Below are 16,094 nucleotides of genomic sequence, written 5' to 3'. Positions count from 1 at the left end.
TTGTTTTATTTTTGGAGCTGTTACAGAATCAGTGAAGTGGTGGGCAAATATCTGAACAAACTTGAGGGTTTTTTTGGGAAGGCTTTGAGCTCCTGCCATGACATAGTCCCCATGGGATGTTCTCCATTCCTGAGGGTGGCCCTAGTCTGCACCCCTGAGTCTGGGAGGCACAAGCCCCAAGCTCATCCACCAGCACAGGGATGAAATTCTCCCCAGTAGTGTCAATGGGAGTTTTTGATACCAACATCAGCAGCAGCAGGATAGGGGGTGGAGAACGTGCACACACATCGCCTGAGGTGGGCTGATTGCAGCTTAGAGGACCTAAGGTTATATCTACAGCTGGCAGCTACCAGAGATCTTCCTTTAGGTCAAGCAAAATGTTCACAAAGACATCTTGAGCAAACAGAATTCTTGTAAGGACTGAATCTACCCTACAACCATCTGTTTTACCAGCCTCTGGACTGGAATAGGATTTGACTCTCTATGGTCCTTATGCAGGGATCTGTGGCCACTAGAGGTCCTCTGGCCATCCACTGACTCCCTCTCCACCCCTGGGCTGCTCCCAGGTCCTTCCTCTACCCTGGCCTATAAGGAGCTGGTACAAAACTCTATTGTGCTGAGCCCAGCAGATGCAGAATTCCCAAACACTTTCTACAGCTGCCATCATGGTAACATCTGAGTGCCTCACACACATGAATGAGTTTATCCTCCCAACAATCCTATGACTACTTGCTTCACCACAACACTAGCCATCCGCCTCTTGTACAACTGCAAAAGTACTGCTGTGTTGAGAGTCTGTACACAGGGTTAGTATCCTCTCTAGTCTCTCTGCTTCAGTTTCCCAGTGTGTCAAATTGGGATAATATTACACTTCCTCACAGGGGTGTGTGAGTTTTCATCAGTTAATGATTGTAAAGCAGCTGCTGAAGAAGGCTATAGAAATGCCAACTATTACTATTAAATACGATAGTTGTTGTTTGTAAAAACGCTTGGAAGATGAAAAGCACCATCTAGACCAGGGGGCTGTTCAGCACGGCATTACTGTATTAAGTATCAGAGGGGTAGCCGTGTTAGTCTGAATCTGTAAAAAGCAACAGAGGGTCCTGTGGCACCTTTAAGACTAACAGAAGTATTGGGAGCATAAGCTTTTGTGGGTAAGAACCTCACTTCTTCAGATGCAAGACTGTATTGTAACTCTGTTGAAATCAGTGAAGTCATGCAGTGGTGAATCAAGCCTTGCAAGCGTTATCAATACGTAAATACATTACAGCAATCGGGGGAGAGGGGAATTTACACCAGACTAAATCAGTAATAACTCTAGTGAAGTCAATGGAGTTACATCAGTGTAAAGAGATCAGAATAAGGCTCCATATCTTTTTGTTCTGATTCTCTCAAAGGCCCTGGCACATTCTCTCAAAGGCACATGTTAAGAACGGAGGGTAGCCCTTATAGATTGTGTTAGATGTTCTGGGGCCTTTAGATCAAAAATGTACCGTTTACTTCTCGGGGAAGTCTGCACCAAAAAAATTAAAAATTCTGCGCACAATATTTTAAAATTCTGCATATTTTATTTGTCAGAATAACACAAAATAATCATGCCGGTTTCAATTATTTTGGTAATTTATTTCAAAATACCTGTCAGCAAGTATGTCTGTAACAATAGAGACAACATAAAAGATTCAGGAAATGTTTTTTGACCAATAGATTCCTTACTAGGCATAGTAATACAGAACTTTGAGTAATAATATGTTTAAACTACAATGCAGAAACATATTTCCCGCACCCCTTAGAAGCAGTGCAAAGGCTTGGGGAAGTCAGGGTAATGGAGGAGCTGAGGAGGAGGGAAGTAATTGCTGGGAAGGAGTCTGGGAGTGAACTGTGGAGGGTTGTTGGATGTGGGTGGGAGAAGTATGGAACAGTTTTTGGGGGGAGGGGGAGGGATGGTTAGGGAGTTGGGGAGCCTCCCCCAGGGAGACCATGGCTGCCCCTAACCTCTCCCATTCAGTCAGGCACATCTGCCCATGTCCCCATGTGTCCTTGCATCCCCACTCTCCATTCAGCCAGGCATATCTGCACATGTCCCCATGTGGCCCGGCACCCTCACTCAGTGAGGCATAGCTGCCCCTGTCTTCATGTATTCCTGCACCCCCAAGTCCCATTCAGCCAGGCATAGCTGCCCCGTCCCCATGTGTCCCTGCATCCCCACTCAGCCACCCCGATTCCCCCCCCCATCCTCATGTGTCCCTGCACTCCCTCTTCCCCCCCGTCCCCATGTGTCCTTGCATCCCCACTCCCCATTCAGTCCCTGGCTCAATGTTGTCACCCCAGAAGCTTCTGTGCCCTTGTCCCAGTCTGTCCCCTGCACTAGCCTTTCTGAACCCCAGTCTGTGTGACCCCCCCAGCAGCCTGTTTTGCCCCACTCTGTTCATCCCCCCATATCCTGTGCCTCTTCACCTGGGCCCATGGGCAGAACGCTGTGAGGAAGGCAGCTTCTACCCCTCCCTCTCTGCGGCTGCCCTCGCTTCTGGAACCACATCAGCCCCTGGTGCAAAAGATGTAATTGCAGCATGACCCCTCTTGCAGCTTCCCTTTGCCTCCCTGTCAGAATCAATTATTCTGCGGAGGGGAGGAATCTGTGGGGGCATTAATTGTGCATTTGCGCGATGGTGCAGAATTCTCCCAGGAGTAACGTTTTGGTATTCTTGAGTCCTGGACATTCCCCAGTTTCAGTCACCAACCCACTCTTCCTCTTTCACATTATCCCAGTCTATAATCCTGCTAGCCATTGCTGATTATGACCCTGTGATGATAATGGTGTATTTTCCTTAGGCTGATGAAAGTGACAAAATTATTTTTATAACCAAGTAGAAAATATCAAAAAATAATTTCTGTTTATTGTTAAGATCCTCATCATGTTCCTGTTACGCCTCTGGCGTTTAGGGCAGTGACGCAGCTCCTCCACGCCTGTCTGTTTCTGGCAAGTCTTTCAATGGTTCCCCAGCTGTGCCCCAGGATTTTCACAACTCTTTGGCATGTTGTTTTCAGGTGGCCTCGTTTTCGCTTGCCTTCAGGTGTCCATCTTATTGCTACTCTGGTGATGGAATCAGTTTCCATCCGAAGCACACGACCGATCCATCTCCAACGCCTCCTGGCAATGATGGTGCTCAGATCCTCTTGGCTGCACTGTGTCAATAGATCTTGGTTTGAGATTGTAAAGATAAGGTTGGGAAATCTTGTTTAAATATACCTGTTAAAAGATTCCCATGTCAGCCAAGCCCAAAGAGAGAGGCTTATAATTCAAACCTTTTAAATTAATCCTTTGGAAAAGAAGAAAGCATGTTGAAAGAATAAATGCCCCAGGTAACAAAAGATAAAATTATAATGAAGACACATAAGATGAATACACTGAAAGTGAATGAAACCAAAGTCTATTATACTGAACAATGAAGGTGTGGAAAGGGTTATTATATAAGAGAAAAGCAGATGGTGTTCCAGATTCACAAGAGTAAAAAATGGGTGTTGGATACCAAAAGGAAAGAAATAATTTCAGGCCACACCCAGACTCTGTTAAAAATCAGTGGAATAGCATCCACTGGGCCTGGTCCCGAGTTTGGCCCCTTGGTTTCTTTTCAGTGGGGTAGTAGCGTTTGCTAGAGTAAATTTTGGGCAAGACCACGGTGTAATTGTTACAGTGCCATGAGTCCTGGAAACTATGGCAACAAATAAGAAAAGCTCAAGATTTGTTTGGTAACGAGTAAAAACAGCTTTGAAGCCCCCGGCTTCTGACTGTAGGGCCAAACTCCTCCCTCACATGAGTACATGCAATGCCCATTGTCTCCAGTGGGAGATGTGAGAATATATAGAATTGGGCTCATAATTTTTGTTGGGGAGCATCTGGCTCTCCCCTCCCCCACTGCTTCTACTTGCAGGCTATGACTCTTGTAAGCTTTTAATTTTTGGTCCAAAGTCTTTGGGCCTGATTCATTACTTTTTACTTCTGTTTTATACCCGTGTAACTCCATTGAAGTCAATGAAGTAACACCAGTGTAAAACTGGAGTAGCTCAGTGATGTATCAAGCCCTTTATGTTTCGGGAGTGCTTTGCCATCACTTCTCTCCTTTTAGGCTCTTATCAGCAAAGTGCTTAAGCATGCACTTAACTTTAAGCATGTGAGTAGTCCCACTGAAATCAATGGGACTAACTCACATGACTAAAGTTAAGCACCTGCTTAAGTGCTTTATTAGATCAGGGCCCTACAGCTTGCCCCATACTATCTGGACCGTATCACCTTAGGAAGTATTGTCCCCATTTTACAGATGCAGAACTGAGGCACAGAGTAGATGAAGTGACTTGTCCAAGCTCGCATATTGAAAGCAGGTCTCCTGAGCTTCAGTCCAGTGCCCGAGCTACTAGGTCATCCTTCCTGTCCTTTTTGATACAGAGCCATGCACCCCCATAGTGAGTCCACCCATTTGGACCTTTTGGTCCCTGCAGTGTTGTCACTGCTCCCAAATGACAGCCTCCTTTACAAACCTATGGGCTCACCTCCTAAGACTCCACAGAAGGTTTTTGCAGCTGTTCAGCAGAATAATCAGTCTCATGCCAAAAACGTTAGAAATATTATAGCCTCAGCAATCATGGCTGGTTTTTTCCCCTTTCATGCTTTAGATTCTGTTCTGTGTGAGTGGCTGCTCCACTCCCACAAATGTTCTTGAGTGACTGTTGCCTGTATTCTAAGGTGATAAGATCACAGTATTTGGGGTCAGGAATGAATTTCCCCCACGCATATTGGCAGGGAGCTGGTGACTTGAGGAAGGGACATCTTTTAGGGTCAGATGTGCATATCCCACATGTCCAGCTTTCTGCCACTGCAGAGGCCTCGGGCAGTGGCAAATCTCAGTTCTAGCCAACTAATATAGCCAGGGCCGACGGGGGGAGGTGGAGGGAAGCCAGTACAAATTACCAGGGCCCGGTGGTCTGGAAGGGGGCCTGGGGCCCGGCTCCCCCCCCCCCCCTTGTTGGTCCTGTTTAGCCAGTCCACCCTTGCTGGGGGGCCCGAAAAAATTCCGGGCCTGGCTTCCCCGGCTTCCCCCCCCTCGTCAGCCCTGTTTAGCTGGTCTACCCTTGCTGGGAGGCCCGAAATTTTTTTTTCACCCAGGCCTGAACCCGCTCTTGGTGGCCCTGATATAGCCTCAGTTCTGCAACTCATAATTTGTGTATTACTTATTTGCACAAGTAGTAACATTGAATTTCCTGGGACCAGTCATGGGAGCAAAAATTACTCTGGGTAATGCTTGCAGAATCAAACTCCTTTGTTTGTACATTTCACTCTTCTTGAAAAAGCACAGCCTAGCTTTGTGGTGTAACACGCTTTGCCTTCCTATCCCCAAGCACTCCGCGGCTGAATCACCCAGAACACAGGAGTGCAAAAACAAGGGACTCTCAGCTCATTGCAACAGCCTCTGCTTACCTGCCTTTGTGTTTTTCCTTCTCTACTGGAAGAAAAACCTACTGTACCTGCCATGTCCTTGTTTACATTGTCATGCTCAATCACTCACAAGGACATCGTAAGCTGTTGCATACTTTCTGGCTTCTCTTTGGGTTGATGTTTGGCAATCATTGGTCTGCTTATTTTTAACTTAGCATTAAGCACTAAGCATTATACAACATCCACCGCAGTCATATCAAGTAACCACAGGAAAATGCAAAAACCGTGTTAAATTTTCTGTACAACAGTTTGATTCTTGACAATAGTCTGCATATAATAACATCGTCGGCCATCATTGCTTCATAATGCATTTCTAAGCAAATGTTTTATTATACTAATGGTTTTTCAGTATTCTAAACAAGGGAGAATCAAATGATTTGGATTAGTTTAACAAGGGCTGGATTGCTAGCAGGCTGCTTCTCACGAGCTGCTTTTGAAACATTATGGGATTTCTTTCAAAGACTAAACAATCACTGTAATGGTAGGAATATATTTGTCTACTTCTAATTAATCCGAGACATTGACTCGTAAAATAAAAAGATAAAAATTGACCATTGTGTATAAATTCTGTGCCTGATCTACCTTTGCACTACGGTGCCTCAGACCTCACGAAAGAAGCAAAGTTGGGCCTGGTCAGCACTTGGAAAGGAGACCGCCAAAGAATCCTGCAAGAAGTGGTGCTGGGGACTCAGTAACTGGTGCAGTTCCCTCTGAGTCAGGTCTGAGCGAATGCATCCATCTGCTGCAAAGAGACTACAGCTGCCTTCTTCTGGATGAGACATAAACCACGAGTCCTGGCCACTTGTGGTAGTTAAAGCTTCCACGGCTCTTTTGATAAGACTAGGTGCTCTAGCCCCGGAATCTTGGCCAAATTCTAGTCGAGGTAAATTCCATGCTGGTGATTATGAGTGTTTATTATTAAATCCCACCCGGCAGATTCAGTTCCACCCTGTTCTCTTCACTTCCTCTCCTCAGCTATGGGGCCAAGTTGCTCTGCTTTGCTAGGGCACCCAAGAGATGGTTGCACTTCCTTGTTGTTGGAAAAGATCAGTCTATACCGTGCGTATTGCACAGAGTGCTGTGAGATTGAAAGGGCCTTGTGATTCTGAGCTGAAAGGGGCTGTAGAAGTGCAAAGTAGTATTAGTGCTAATGCAAACTGCTGCTCACTGCATAGGTTGAACTATAAACAGCTAACTTCTTGCCAGCTGAAATCCTTCATAATTTAAATGAATACATTAATTCCATAAAGGAGATCAGTCTGTTTCACTACAGCCCAAGTTCTGCCCTTGGATGGTTGCCCACTGATTTCAATAGGAGCCGTGCACATGTGTCTAAAGACAGAATTCGGCCCTTAAAGTGTGAGCTGTTGTGGAGACTCAATTAATGTGGGCAAGCCCCCTTTTGTGGCTGTTTCTAATTGGCTTCCTTTGTCATTCATGAAAGGCTGGAATTTTTTCCACTCCACAACTAGCCCCATAAATATATGAAGTGCTCTTATTTATGTAGCTTACTACACAGATCTGTGGAATTGTAATAACAGAGGGTAGGTCACTGCTGCAGAACAAAACTATAATTGTATGTCATTTAAAAACCAAGGATACTAGATAGTTTTCTAAGGGCTCAGACATTTTTATCCCCTTTGTGGCTGTTAGGAGAACATGATCTTTCTTTTTTTCTCTTCCCAGCTGTCCCTATCTGCAGACCTTGGCTCTAGCCCAAAAGGACCAGTTCGCCCAAGTTGGGCTACTCACCAATCAACAGGGTACCCTGTTACCAAAGCAACAGCTAAGATCCTAGCTCAAAGTGCCCAGTGGAATGCTGGGATACGACCAACCCCTGTTCGAGCTCCAGTACCGAAGCTGAGTGAAAGAGGGAAGAAGGCCTTTGCAAGGATGAGCAGAAGTTCTCCATGTTAGTAAGCTGTTCCATCTCGTTCTTAAGCTATCAGAGAGACTACAGTTCTCTGAGTTTGGAGTTGGGGAGCCAAATTGATTAAGGATTGCAGGATTTGACCCTTATGTTTTTTTAAGAGAATAACCAGTTCAGTGGATAAAGAAACCAGAGCGGGCACAGCAGAAGGCATCTGATATGGCGCCATGTAGCATTTTCAAAGAGAAACGGCAGGTGCAGTAAATGGAAGTGGATTGACAGCGTTTATTAATGATTCCCTAGGGGAGGAGGGTATGGAGTGGAGTCCTGTGGGGATCCCTTCTGAGCTCCATACCATTCAGAGCCTTGCTTTGTGACTAGGAGCCAAGGGTGATGATCCAGAACTTGGTGTGATCATAACTCCCTTGCTTTGTGAGGGGGGAGGATTTAAATGCAATCCAGTCTTGATACACTGGAGAAGTGGGTGGAATCGAGACAAATGAGAAGTGGGGCACGTAGGAAGGAATATGCAAATGCATCTATATGAACTGGAGGAGGGGCACCCCAGACTGCAGTCAAAGAGTTATAGAGGTAGGTATACACTGCATATAAATCAACAATACAGTGCCTATATATAAAATAGGGCCCTTATCTAACAGTGAGGTCACATGGACAGAGCCCCAATGAGGCTCTGCATTGGTCTGCAGTCCATACATGAGAAGCTCATTGCAGGATCGGGGCCTTCAACTGTATTAATTAATTAGCATATCACACGTCCATCAAATGTGGCAATTATTCTGCTCCGTTTGACACCATTCTGGCTCCTGGGGCAATACTGCACTCAGTCTTGAGTACTGCAGTTCAAAAAAGGACACAGGAAAATGGGAGTCAAAGCAGAGTTGATCCACACAGAGAAGACTCTTAGAAAATAAGCTGAGAGGAAAGGGGAAGGGGGGAACTACTGTCTCCAAACACCTACAGGCATCTTGTAAAGGAGACAGATGAATTATCCTCACTAAACTCTAAGGATTTCACAAGAAATGATGAGCTGTATTAAGTGTAATTTAGGTTGATTGCTGGGCAAAACTACAGAACCCCTTGTAAAAGAGAGACAGCCAAGTTCTTCTTTACCGTTCTCATCTTCAGGGACCTCTTCTGGATCTCCGCAATCTCCTCTGTGCTTTTCTTAAGGTGAGCTGACTAACACTGGACTCAGTTCTCCAGATGAGAGTAGTTTGCCATATTCCCATGATGCTGGAAGTGCAGGCAGTAGAATTAGGGATATTTGTAACAGGACCAAAGTCTACAAAACAAGGTACTGATTTTGCAGTTTAGAAGTAATCTACACGTCCATTCAGTGACTAAAACAATCAATAGCAGCTGCTAGTCTCAGGATTTTCTCTGTATCCATTCTAGCATCCCCACTGTTTGAAGCTCAGCCCTGGCAAATTCCTCCATCGGACCATGGATCTGACGCAGAGTGAGGGAGTGACGTTTCAGTGCAATTCATCCCAGTCAAACCGGCTCATCTGCCCAGCTTTCAGAAGACGCCGATCACGTCCCCTGAGTTACCGTGAAGAACGGGTGTTACTGACTTGCTCAAAGTCTCAAGGATCCAGCTCCATTTTTTTATATCACTTGTCACAATAAGAGACTTCCCCCCCCCCCGACCCTCATTGAACTCACTATACAATGCGGAGAAACGGGCATGGAGACCCTGCGGGAGATTTACTAGTATAGCTCTGGGCTAACTGCATTGCAGCCAATTTACACTGAAGGTTTTTGGGGCAGGGACTACCTTTTAGTATGTATATGTACAGCACATAGCAGAGTGGGCCCTCACTATGGTTGGGATCTCCAGGTGCTACCATAATACAAATAAGTCATGCAAAACTAGGGTGACCAGATGTCCCGATTTTATAGGGACAGTCCTGATTTTTGGGTCTTTTTCTTATATAGGCTCCTATTACCTCCCACCCCCGTCCTGATTTTTTACACTTGCTGTCTGGTCACCCTATGCAAAACTAGGGTGAGATCAGAATTTGAATCAGTATCTTGTTTGCTATCTTGCCTTTTTTCAGTAGGTTTTCTTGTCTCTGCTGCTTTGGATGCCGATGCCTGATTCTGCTTTCACTCAGTGTTTGTCTTCACTGCAGAGTTAACTTGGGCAATCGGCACCCGGGTTAGTCTAACCCAGGTGCAAGCCGCCACACTGCAAAGCCTTACTGTCTTACTGTGTCCTCACTGGTGCTGAACTCCCATGTGTGTGTCATTAGGACTTTGGGGGCATATCCCATAGTCCTGTGTGCTGCAGTATGCTGAGCTACGCTGAGTCTTTCCCAGTGAATTGTGGGAGAATTTGTCTGTCTTTCTGGGCGCAGCGGGGATTGTGGGAAGGCACCGCAGGATTACCAGCACTGGAGTGATTTAGGCCTGGTCTACACTAGGGGAGGGGATCGGTCTAAGTTACACAACTTCAGCTACGTGAATAACATAGCTGAAGTCGACATACTTAGATCTACTCACCGCGGTGTCTTCACTGTGGTAAGTTGACAGCTGACGCTCTCCCGTCGACTCCGCCTGTGCCTCTCGCTCTGGTGGAGCACCGGAGTCGCCGGGAGAGCGCTTGGCGGTCGATTTATCGTATCTAGACTAGACACGATAAATTGACCCCCACTGGATTGATCACTGCCCCTCGATCCAGCGGGTAATGTAGACAAGCCCTTAGACTGTGTCCTCACTGCAAAGTGAGTGGTTACAGCCTGAGTGAATGTGGAGCCCAGGATCTTACTTATCCCCCAGCTGTGCCTGCTAGCCTGGGTTGAAACTCCCCTGAAGTCCGGGGAGAGGTTTGTGCCTGGATGGGAAGGTGAGTTAGGGCTAAAAGCCAGTTAGGAGCTCAGGTTAACTCTGCACTGAAGACAGACCCTCTCCAAGGTTTGACTCCATGACTTCAGTGGTGTGACTCCTGGTTTACACCAGTGTGAGAGCAGAATCAGACCCCAAACTTTGGCTAAAAGAGTTGCATGAGATTTTCCATGTGGCGCTGATACCAATATGATTGGCACAGAGAAGGTGAATCGGGCACCCATGCTTACCTTGTTCGTGATACAAGAACAAGAGAGAAGTCAGCAAAACTGAAAGGCAGCAAATTTAAGACTGATATTTTACACAACATGTAATTAACCTATGGAACTCTTTGCCACAATATATCATTGAGGTCAAGAGCTTATTAGGATTCAAAACAGGATTAGACACAGTAACTTTAGATAGAAAGAAAGTCAAGTCTCATGCTTCAGGGCACATGCCAGCTACTAACTGATGATGGTTTAGAATAGGCTTCCTTTGTGAGCAAGGTTATTCTGTAATTGTTCACTGCAAGATTTCTTGTACCTTCCTATGAAACATCTGACACTGGACACTGTCTGAGCCAGGATACCAGACTAGAGGGACGACTTGTCTGGTCCAGCATGGTAATTCCCATGATCTGGTTCTTTGTCTCTAGCTGTGTTTTGTAATGTGCTATGTATATTTCTAACTCCAAATCAGTGAACTAGTAATTAGCTCATCTCCTTTTCCCACTCTTGACTCTGTATCTTCTTTCAGGCTGCTTGGACCCAAGTCTCTATGGGATTCTTCACATTTGAGTTATGTTAACAGCAGTCATCTTGGGTGGGGATTCAATGAAGAACCAACCTGATTTTGTCACTCCCCTGCCTTAAATAGGCTTTATATATGGTGGGAATCTATTGTCTTCCAGTGTGATTCCCACCCTCGGCCAGTGGAAAAATACTAATATTATCATGGTGTGCAGTGTCAGGTGACTTGATCACATGACCCTACAGCTATAACTCAGAGTCTGTTTGCAGCATCCCCAGAAAGGCTTTCCCAGTGAAAGTTTAGCATCTTCTAAGACCTATTGTTCTTCCTAATGGCCCTTTCCAGCCAGCAATCTAGGCCTTGTCTACACTGCCACTTTACAGTGCTGCAACTTTCTTGCTCACGGGTGTGAAAAAACACACCCCTGAGCACGCCAAGTTTCAGTGCTGTAAAGTGGCAGTGTAGAGAGTGCACAAGCACTGGGAGCCATGCTCCCCTCGTGGGGGTGGGTTTTTTAAGGCTTTCTCCCAGCGCTGGTGTCGCGACTACACAGCGCTTTAACATTGATTGCATTCTGTCTAGTGGGCGTTCCCCAGGTGTAAACAGATTTGTAATAGCTGTATAGACAATATTCCTAACTTCAGATACAAAAATGATACATGTATACAAATAGGATAATCATATTCAGTAAATCATAACCTTTCCAATGATATCTCACATGACCCATCTTAAATAAAATACATCATAATTATGCCATACTCATATCATATCTCTATGAAGAATATGTCACAGTAACAGTTGGAGCATTTGGTCAAAGCAGGGTTCTCAACCTTTTCCATACTAGGTTCTCTTTGCCATTTAGCATTATGGGAAGGGCCAGATGGTCATCCTCTCCACCCCACCCCGGCCTCCTAGATTGAAACCCCCTGGTCTAAGGCAAGAGAGCAGCCTAAAAAGTGCTCCAAGGAAGGGGGCATAAGCCAGTGTGGACATGGGGAAAATTAAAGCCCTTGAAGTATGCCCAATAGTGGTTGTCCTTTTCGCCCTTCTGCAGCACCTTCTTCCTAAAGGCCCATATACAGCTGCCACCATCTCTCCTTTCTGTCCACTGGCTCTCCTGTCTCCTCTTGTTTTTTCTCATTGTCTTTTGTGGATTTCTCTCTCTCTTTCTATCTGCGGATCTACTTGTTTTTTGTCCTCCTGCTCCCCTACCACATTCCCCCATTCGCTAGGATACGTGTTGCTCTGGATGGGAACAACCAGTGGTATCCCCTGCATGACTGAGCTGAATGTCACAGAAAAAGAGAAGCTTGAGTGGGCAGGATACGGTGTGAGCCTATGGCCATGTACATGACAGCAGTTTCCCGGGATGGCTACTCTAGTGGTCAAGGCATGACCAGGGAGAAAAAGGCAGGTTGCGTTCAGATGCCTGCCTGCCTGCTGCTTTCCCCACCACAGACGCATGTTTGAAGGGGACAGCAGTACAGTGGATCTGGGGCTCATGTAGTATTCCTTGGCCACTCCTCAGTGAAGCTCTGCTCCACGCCCATGCTTACTTAGCCTAGCACAACTTTGGAGTGGTAGCACCACTGTCTGTGTAGGGAAACAGAGGTTGCAGGAAAAAAACATCCCGATGTGTAGAAAGAACGGTAAATATGGCAGGCGACCAGCTTGGCTTAACAGTGAAATCCTTGCTGACCTTAAATGCAAAAAAGAAGCTTACAAGAAGTGGAAGATTGGACAAAAGACCAGGGAGGAGTATAAAAATATTGCTCAGGCATGCAGGAATGAAATCAGGAAGGCCAAATCACACTTGGAGTTGCAGCTAGCAAGAGACGTTAAGAGTAACAAGAAGGGTTTCTTCAGGTATGTTAGCAACAAGAAGAAAGTCAAGGAAAGTGTGGGTCCCTTACTGAATGAGGGCGGCAACCTAGTAACAGAGGATGTGGAAAAAGCTAATGTACTCAATGATTTTTTTGCCTCTGTCTTCATGAACAAGGTCAGCTCCCAGACTGGTCAGCTCCCGCTGGGCAGCACAGTATGGGGAGAAGTTGACCAGCCCTCTCTGGAGAAAGAAGTGGTTTGGGACTATTTAGAAAAACTGGACGAGCACAAGTCCATGGGGCCGGATGCGCTGCATCCGAGGGTGCTAAAGGAGTTGGCGGATGTGATTGCAGAGCCATTGGCCATTATCTTTGAAAACTCATGGTGATCGGGGGAGGTCCCGGATTACTGGAAAAACCCGGAGAAGAGGAGGGGCTGGGCAGGGATTTGGGGAAGGAGTCGAATAGGGGCAAGGAGGGGGCGGAGTTGGGGTGGGGACTTTGGGGAAGGGGTTGGAATGGAGGTGGGAGGGGGCAGGGGTGGAGTCAGGGCAGGGCCAGGGTCAGAGGGGGGTCGAGCACACACCTGCGCCATTAGAAGTCAGCACCTATGTCTGTGGGGTTCCATTGTTGAAGATGATTGTAGTGTCCAGGAAGTTGATGCTAGTGTGGGACTGTTCCAGGGAGAGTTTAGGATGGGTGATGGTTGTTGACATTGTGGGGAAAATCAATGAGGAAGTTTAAGTTGTCTATCCCGAGGATGAAAATATCATTGATGTATCTGAAGTATATCATTGGTTTAGTGGTGCATTTGTCCAGAAAATTATTCTTCAAAGTGGCCCATGAAGAGGTTGGCATATTGGGGAGCCATCCTAGTACCCATCTAACAACAAATACTTTCTCCAAACCATGGGAACAGCCATGGGTACTAGGATGGCTCCCCAAGAAACACTTGCCTTACCACACCTACCTTCATAGATACTTCTGATACTTTTATCTCTTCCTCTGTCCTAATTTCCAGGCAACCTTTGTCCCCCTCTCCCAATCTCCTGCCCCTTTACACCAGGTTTTCCCCTTCTCTTCAACCGTACAGTTAATATATTTATGGAGGAATCAGGCTTTGAGCTACTCTTGCCAATTTAAATACTTTGCTGCCACCTAGTGCTGAGTTAATATTATTAAAAACCCAATCTGGTAAATAGATAAAAGTGTATATTAACTTTGAAATGTGGAGGTCTTCTTTGGTGAACTCAGTCATGACTGATTTATGAAGAAAGATTAAAAGCTGTAGATAGATTAGCTGTTAACTTGGACCACTGAGGAGCTGAAGGCAGCAATGTGACTGCATGCAAGAATCTGAAGGCTGTAGATACCTAAGATAGAGAGGAATTATTTAGCATAGTAAAAAGGGTTTGTCTCTTTCTTGTTGTACAGCTGCTAGCACACGAAGCCCCAATTTCAGCTGAGGCTCCTAGATGTTACAATAAATAATAACAATAAGAATAATAAGAAATAATTAGACAGACAGGAAAGAATTTAAGACAGGGAAATTTTAAACTGAATATCAGGAACTAATAGGTATGAATGGTGAGATCTAGATTGTGCAATATTCTCCCAGGTGAAATGGAGGAAACCTCATTGCATGAGTGAGTCAGAATGGACTTGAATAAAACACTGGCAAGTTGACTGTAAAGGACATCCCTGCACTGACCACCAGGCATTTGATGGCACCTAATATGTCTTTTTCATCTCCAGCATCTCTGCGTCGGTTGTGTAACTGTAAACCTGCCACGGACCTAATCTTGCACCCACTGAAGTCAGTTATAACAAATCCATGTGCTGCTTCAGACACAATCAGAACCACCTGCCTCTTTGTGGGGTGAGAGACTAGCTTTCCCTGGAAATCAGACGGGGCAAGTGGTGCCGCAGTGGCACACAACAAAGAAGGGCAGGGAGTCCAGACCAAAGAGGTTTCCTCTGACGCCAGTGGGTGATGCAGGGCCTGTATGTGCTCCCTAATGTTATCAAACTTGTGGGGCAGCAGCCTCCCCACCAAAGAGTGTCTTATGACAGGTTGGGGTCTAGAGGCTGGAGAAAATCTACTGAGATGTAGTTCAGCTGCTGTCTCTGTTTTTGTGACAATGTTCTAGACCAGTGGTTCTCAATTGTTTTGTGTTGGCGACCCCTTTCACCCAGCGAGCCTCTGAGGGCGACCCCCCCTTATGAATTTAAAACTTTTTTTATATTTAACACTATTTTAAGTGCTAAATGTATAACCCCATTGTTGAAAATGGATTTACCCTTTCTCACCGTTTGAAGATTAAGACGAAAACCTATTTTTATTGAATTGTTGTTAGAAGCAGAAAAGTTAAGTTTTAAAAGTTACTGTCTAATACTGGTGTGTGGGTGCGTGAAGAAACTTCGTCAATGTCACTTTTCACAGCAGACTTAGCTCTCCACTGCAAACCTTACTTCTGTGCTGCTGCTGTATTCGTAGGTTGGTTAAGATCACCTTTCACAGCCTACCAGCTCTGAAGGGGCCAGGAGCAGCTAAGAAGTAAGGAAGGCAATGGGGGAAAATGTGATATTAACCAATGTACAAGTATCATTTTTCACAGCAGACTTAGTGCCCCATTGGCACCCTTACTTCTGGGCTGCTACTGACAGCGGGCTCTGCCTTCAGAGCTGGGCAGCTGGAGAATGGCGGCTGCTGGCCAGGTGCCCAGCTCTGAAGGTATTGCCACCAGCAGCAGCGCAGAACTGAAGAAGTAAGGGTGGCAACGCCATACCATGCCACCCTTCCTTCTGCCAAACATTTGACCTTTGCGCTGAGAGGGGTGGCTAAGGTAAACTTTGGGGTGATTAGAGCCCTCTGCCCTGCCCTTGCCTGCATGTTAAATTATAAATTAGGGGTTTTTTGGCTGATCTTCGTGTTCTGATTCATCTGCAATTTAATGCAGCTCTTCAGCTACTGAATAATCAAGCCCTCTAATGTTGTTTCAGTCCCGGAGTTGGCCTTGGGGGAAACGGTGCCCTGAGCAAACTTCTATTTTGGCGACCTTTCTTTGGAGGTGGAGCGGGGTTGGGGGTGGAGCTAGTCTGGAGGGGCTCAGGCTGTCGGCTCCACCTTGCATGGGGGCTGAAAGCTCACAACCCCCACGTAATAACCTTGCAACCCGTGAGGGTTGTGACCCCCAGTTCTAGAAGGGTGCTGCTAGGGATTCTATATTACATTTTCTAGACCAGCTGGATCTTTGTTCTAGAAAATCCACCCTACCAGTTCTAGATTAGATGCTGTAGCCCAGCTGCTCTC

General features: G+C 46.0%; 1 protein-coding gene across 4 annotated transcripts in view; it reads left to right on the top strand.

Moving 5' to 3' along the window:
* Positions 1–11,720, top strand: part of FBXO16 (F-box protein 16) — a 46,315-nt gene extending 34,595 nt beyond the window's left edge. For 2 of the 4 annotated variants that reach the window (XM_005290636.4, XM_005290637.4), the window contains 2 exons: positions 7,175–7,400; positions 8,775–11,720. In XM_005290636.4, coding sequence (XP_005290693.1) covers positions 7,175–7,400; positions 8,775–8,842 — 294 coding nt within the window. In that variant the 3' untranslated portion in view covers positions 8,843–11,720. Of the gene's footprint in view, positions 1–7,174; positions 7,405–8,774 lie in introns of all 4 variants that reach the window. The other 2 variants (XM_065587459.1, XM_005290638.4) reach the window with 2 other exon arrangements.
* Positions 11,721–16,094: the final 4,374 nt, after the last annotated feature.

Source organism: Chrysemys picta, chromosome 3 (genome assembly GCF_011386835.1).
Source record: "Chrysemys picta bellii isolate R12L10 chromosome 3, ASM1138683v2, whole genome shotgun sequence".
Taxonomy (NCBI): Eukaryota; Metazoa; Chordata; order Testudines; family Emydidae; genus Chrysemys; species Chrysemys picta.
This window is presented reverse-complemented; position numbering and strand designations above follow the sequence as displayed.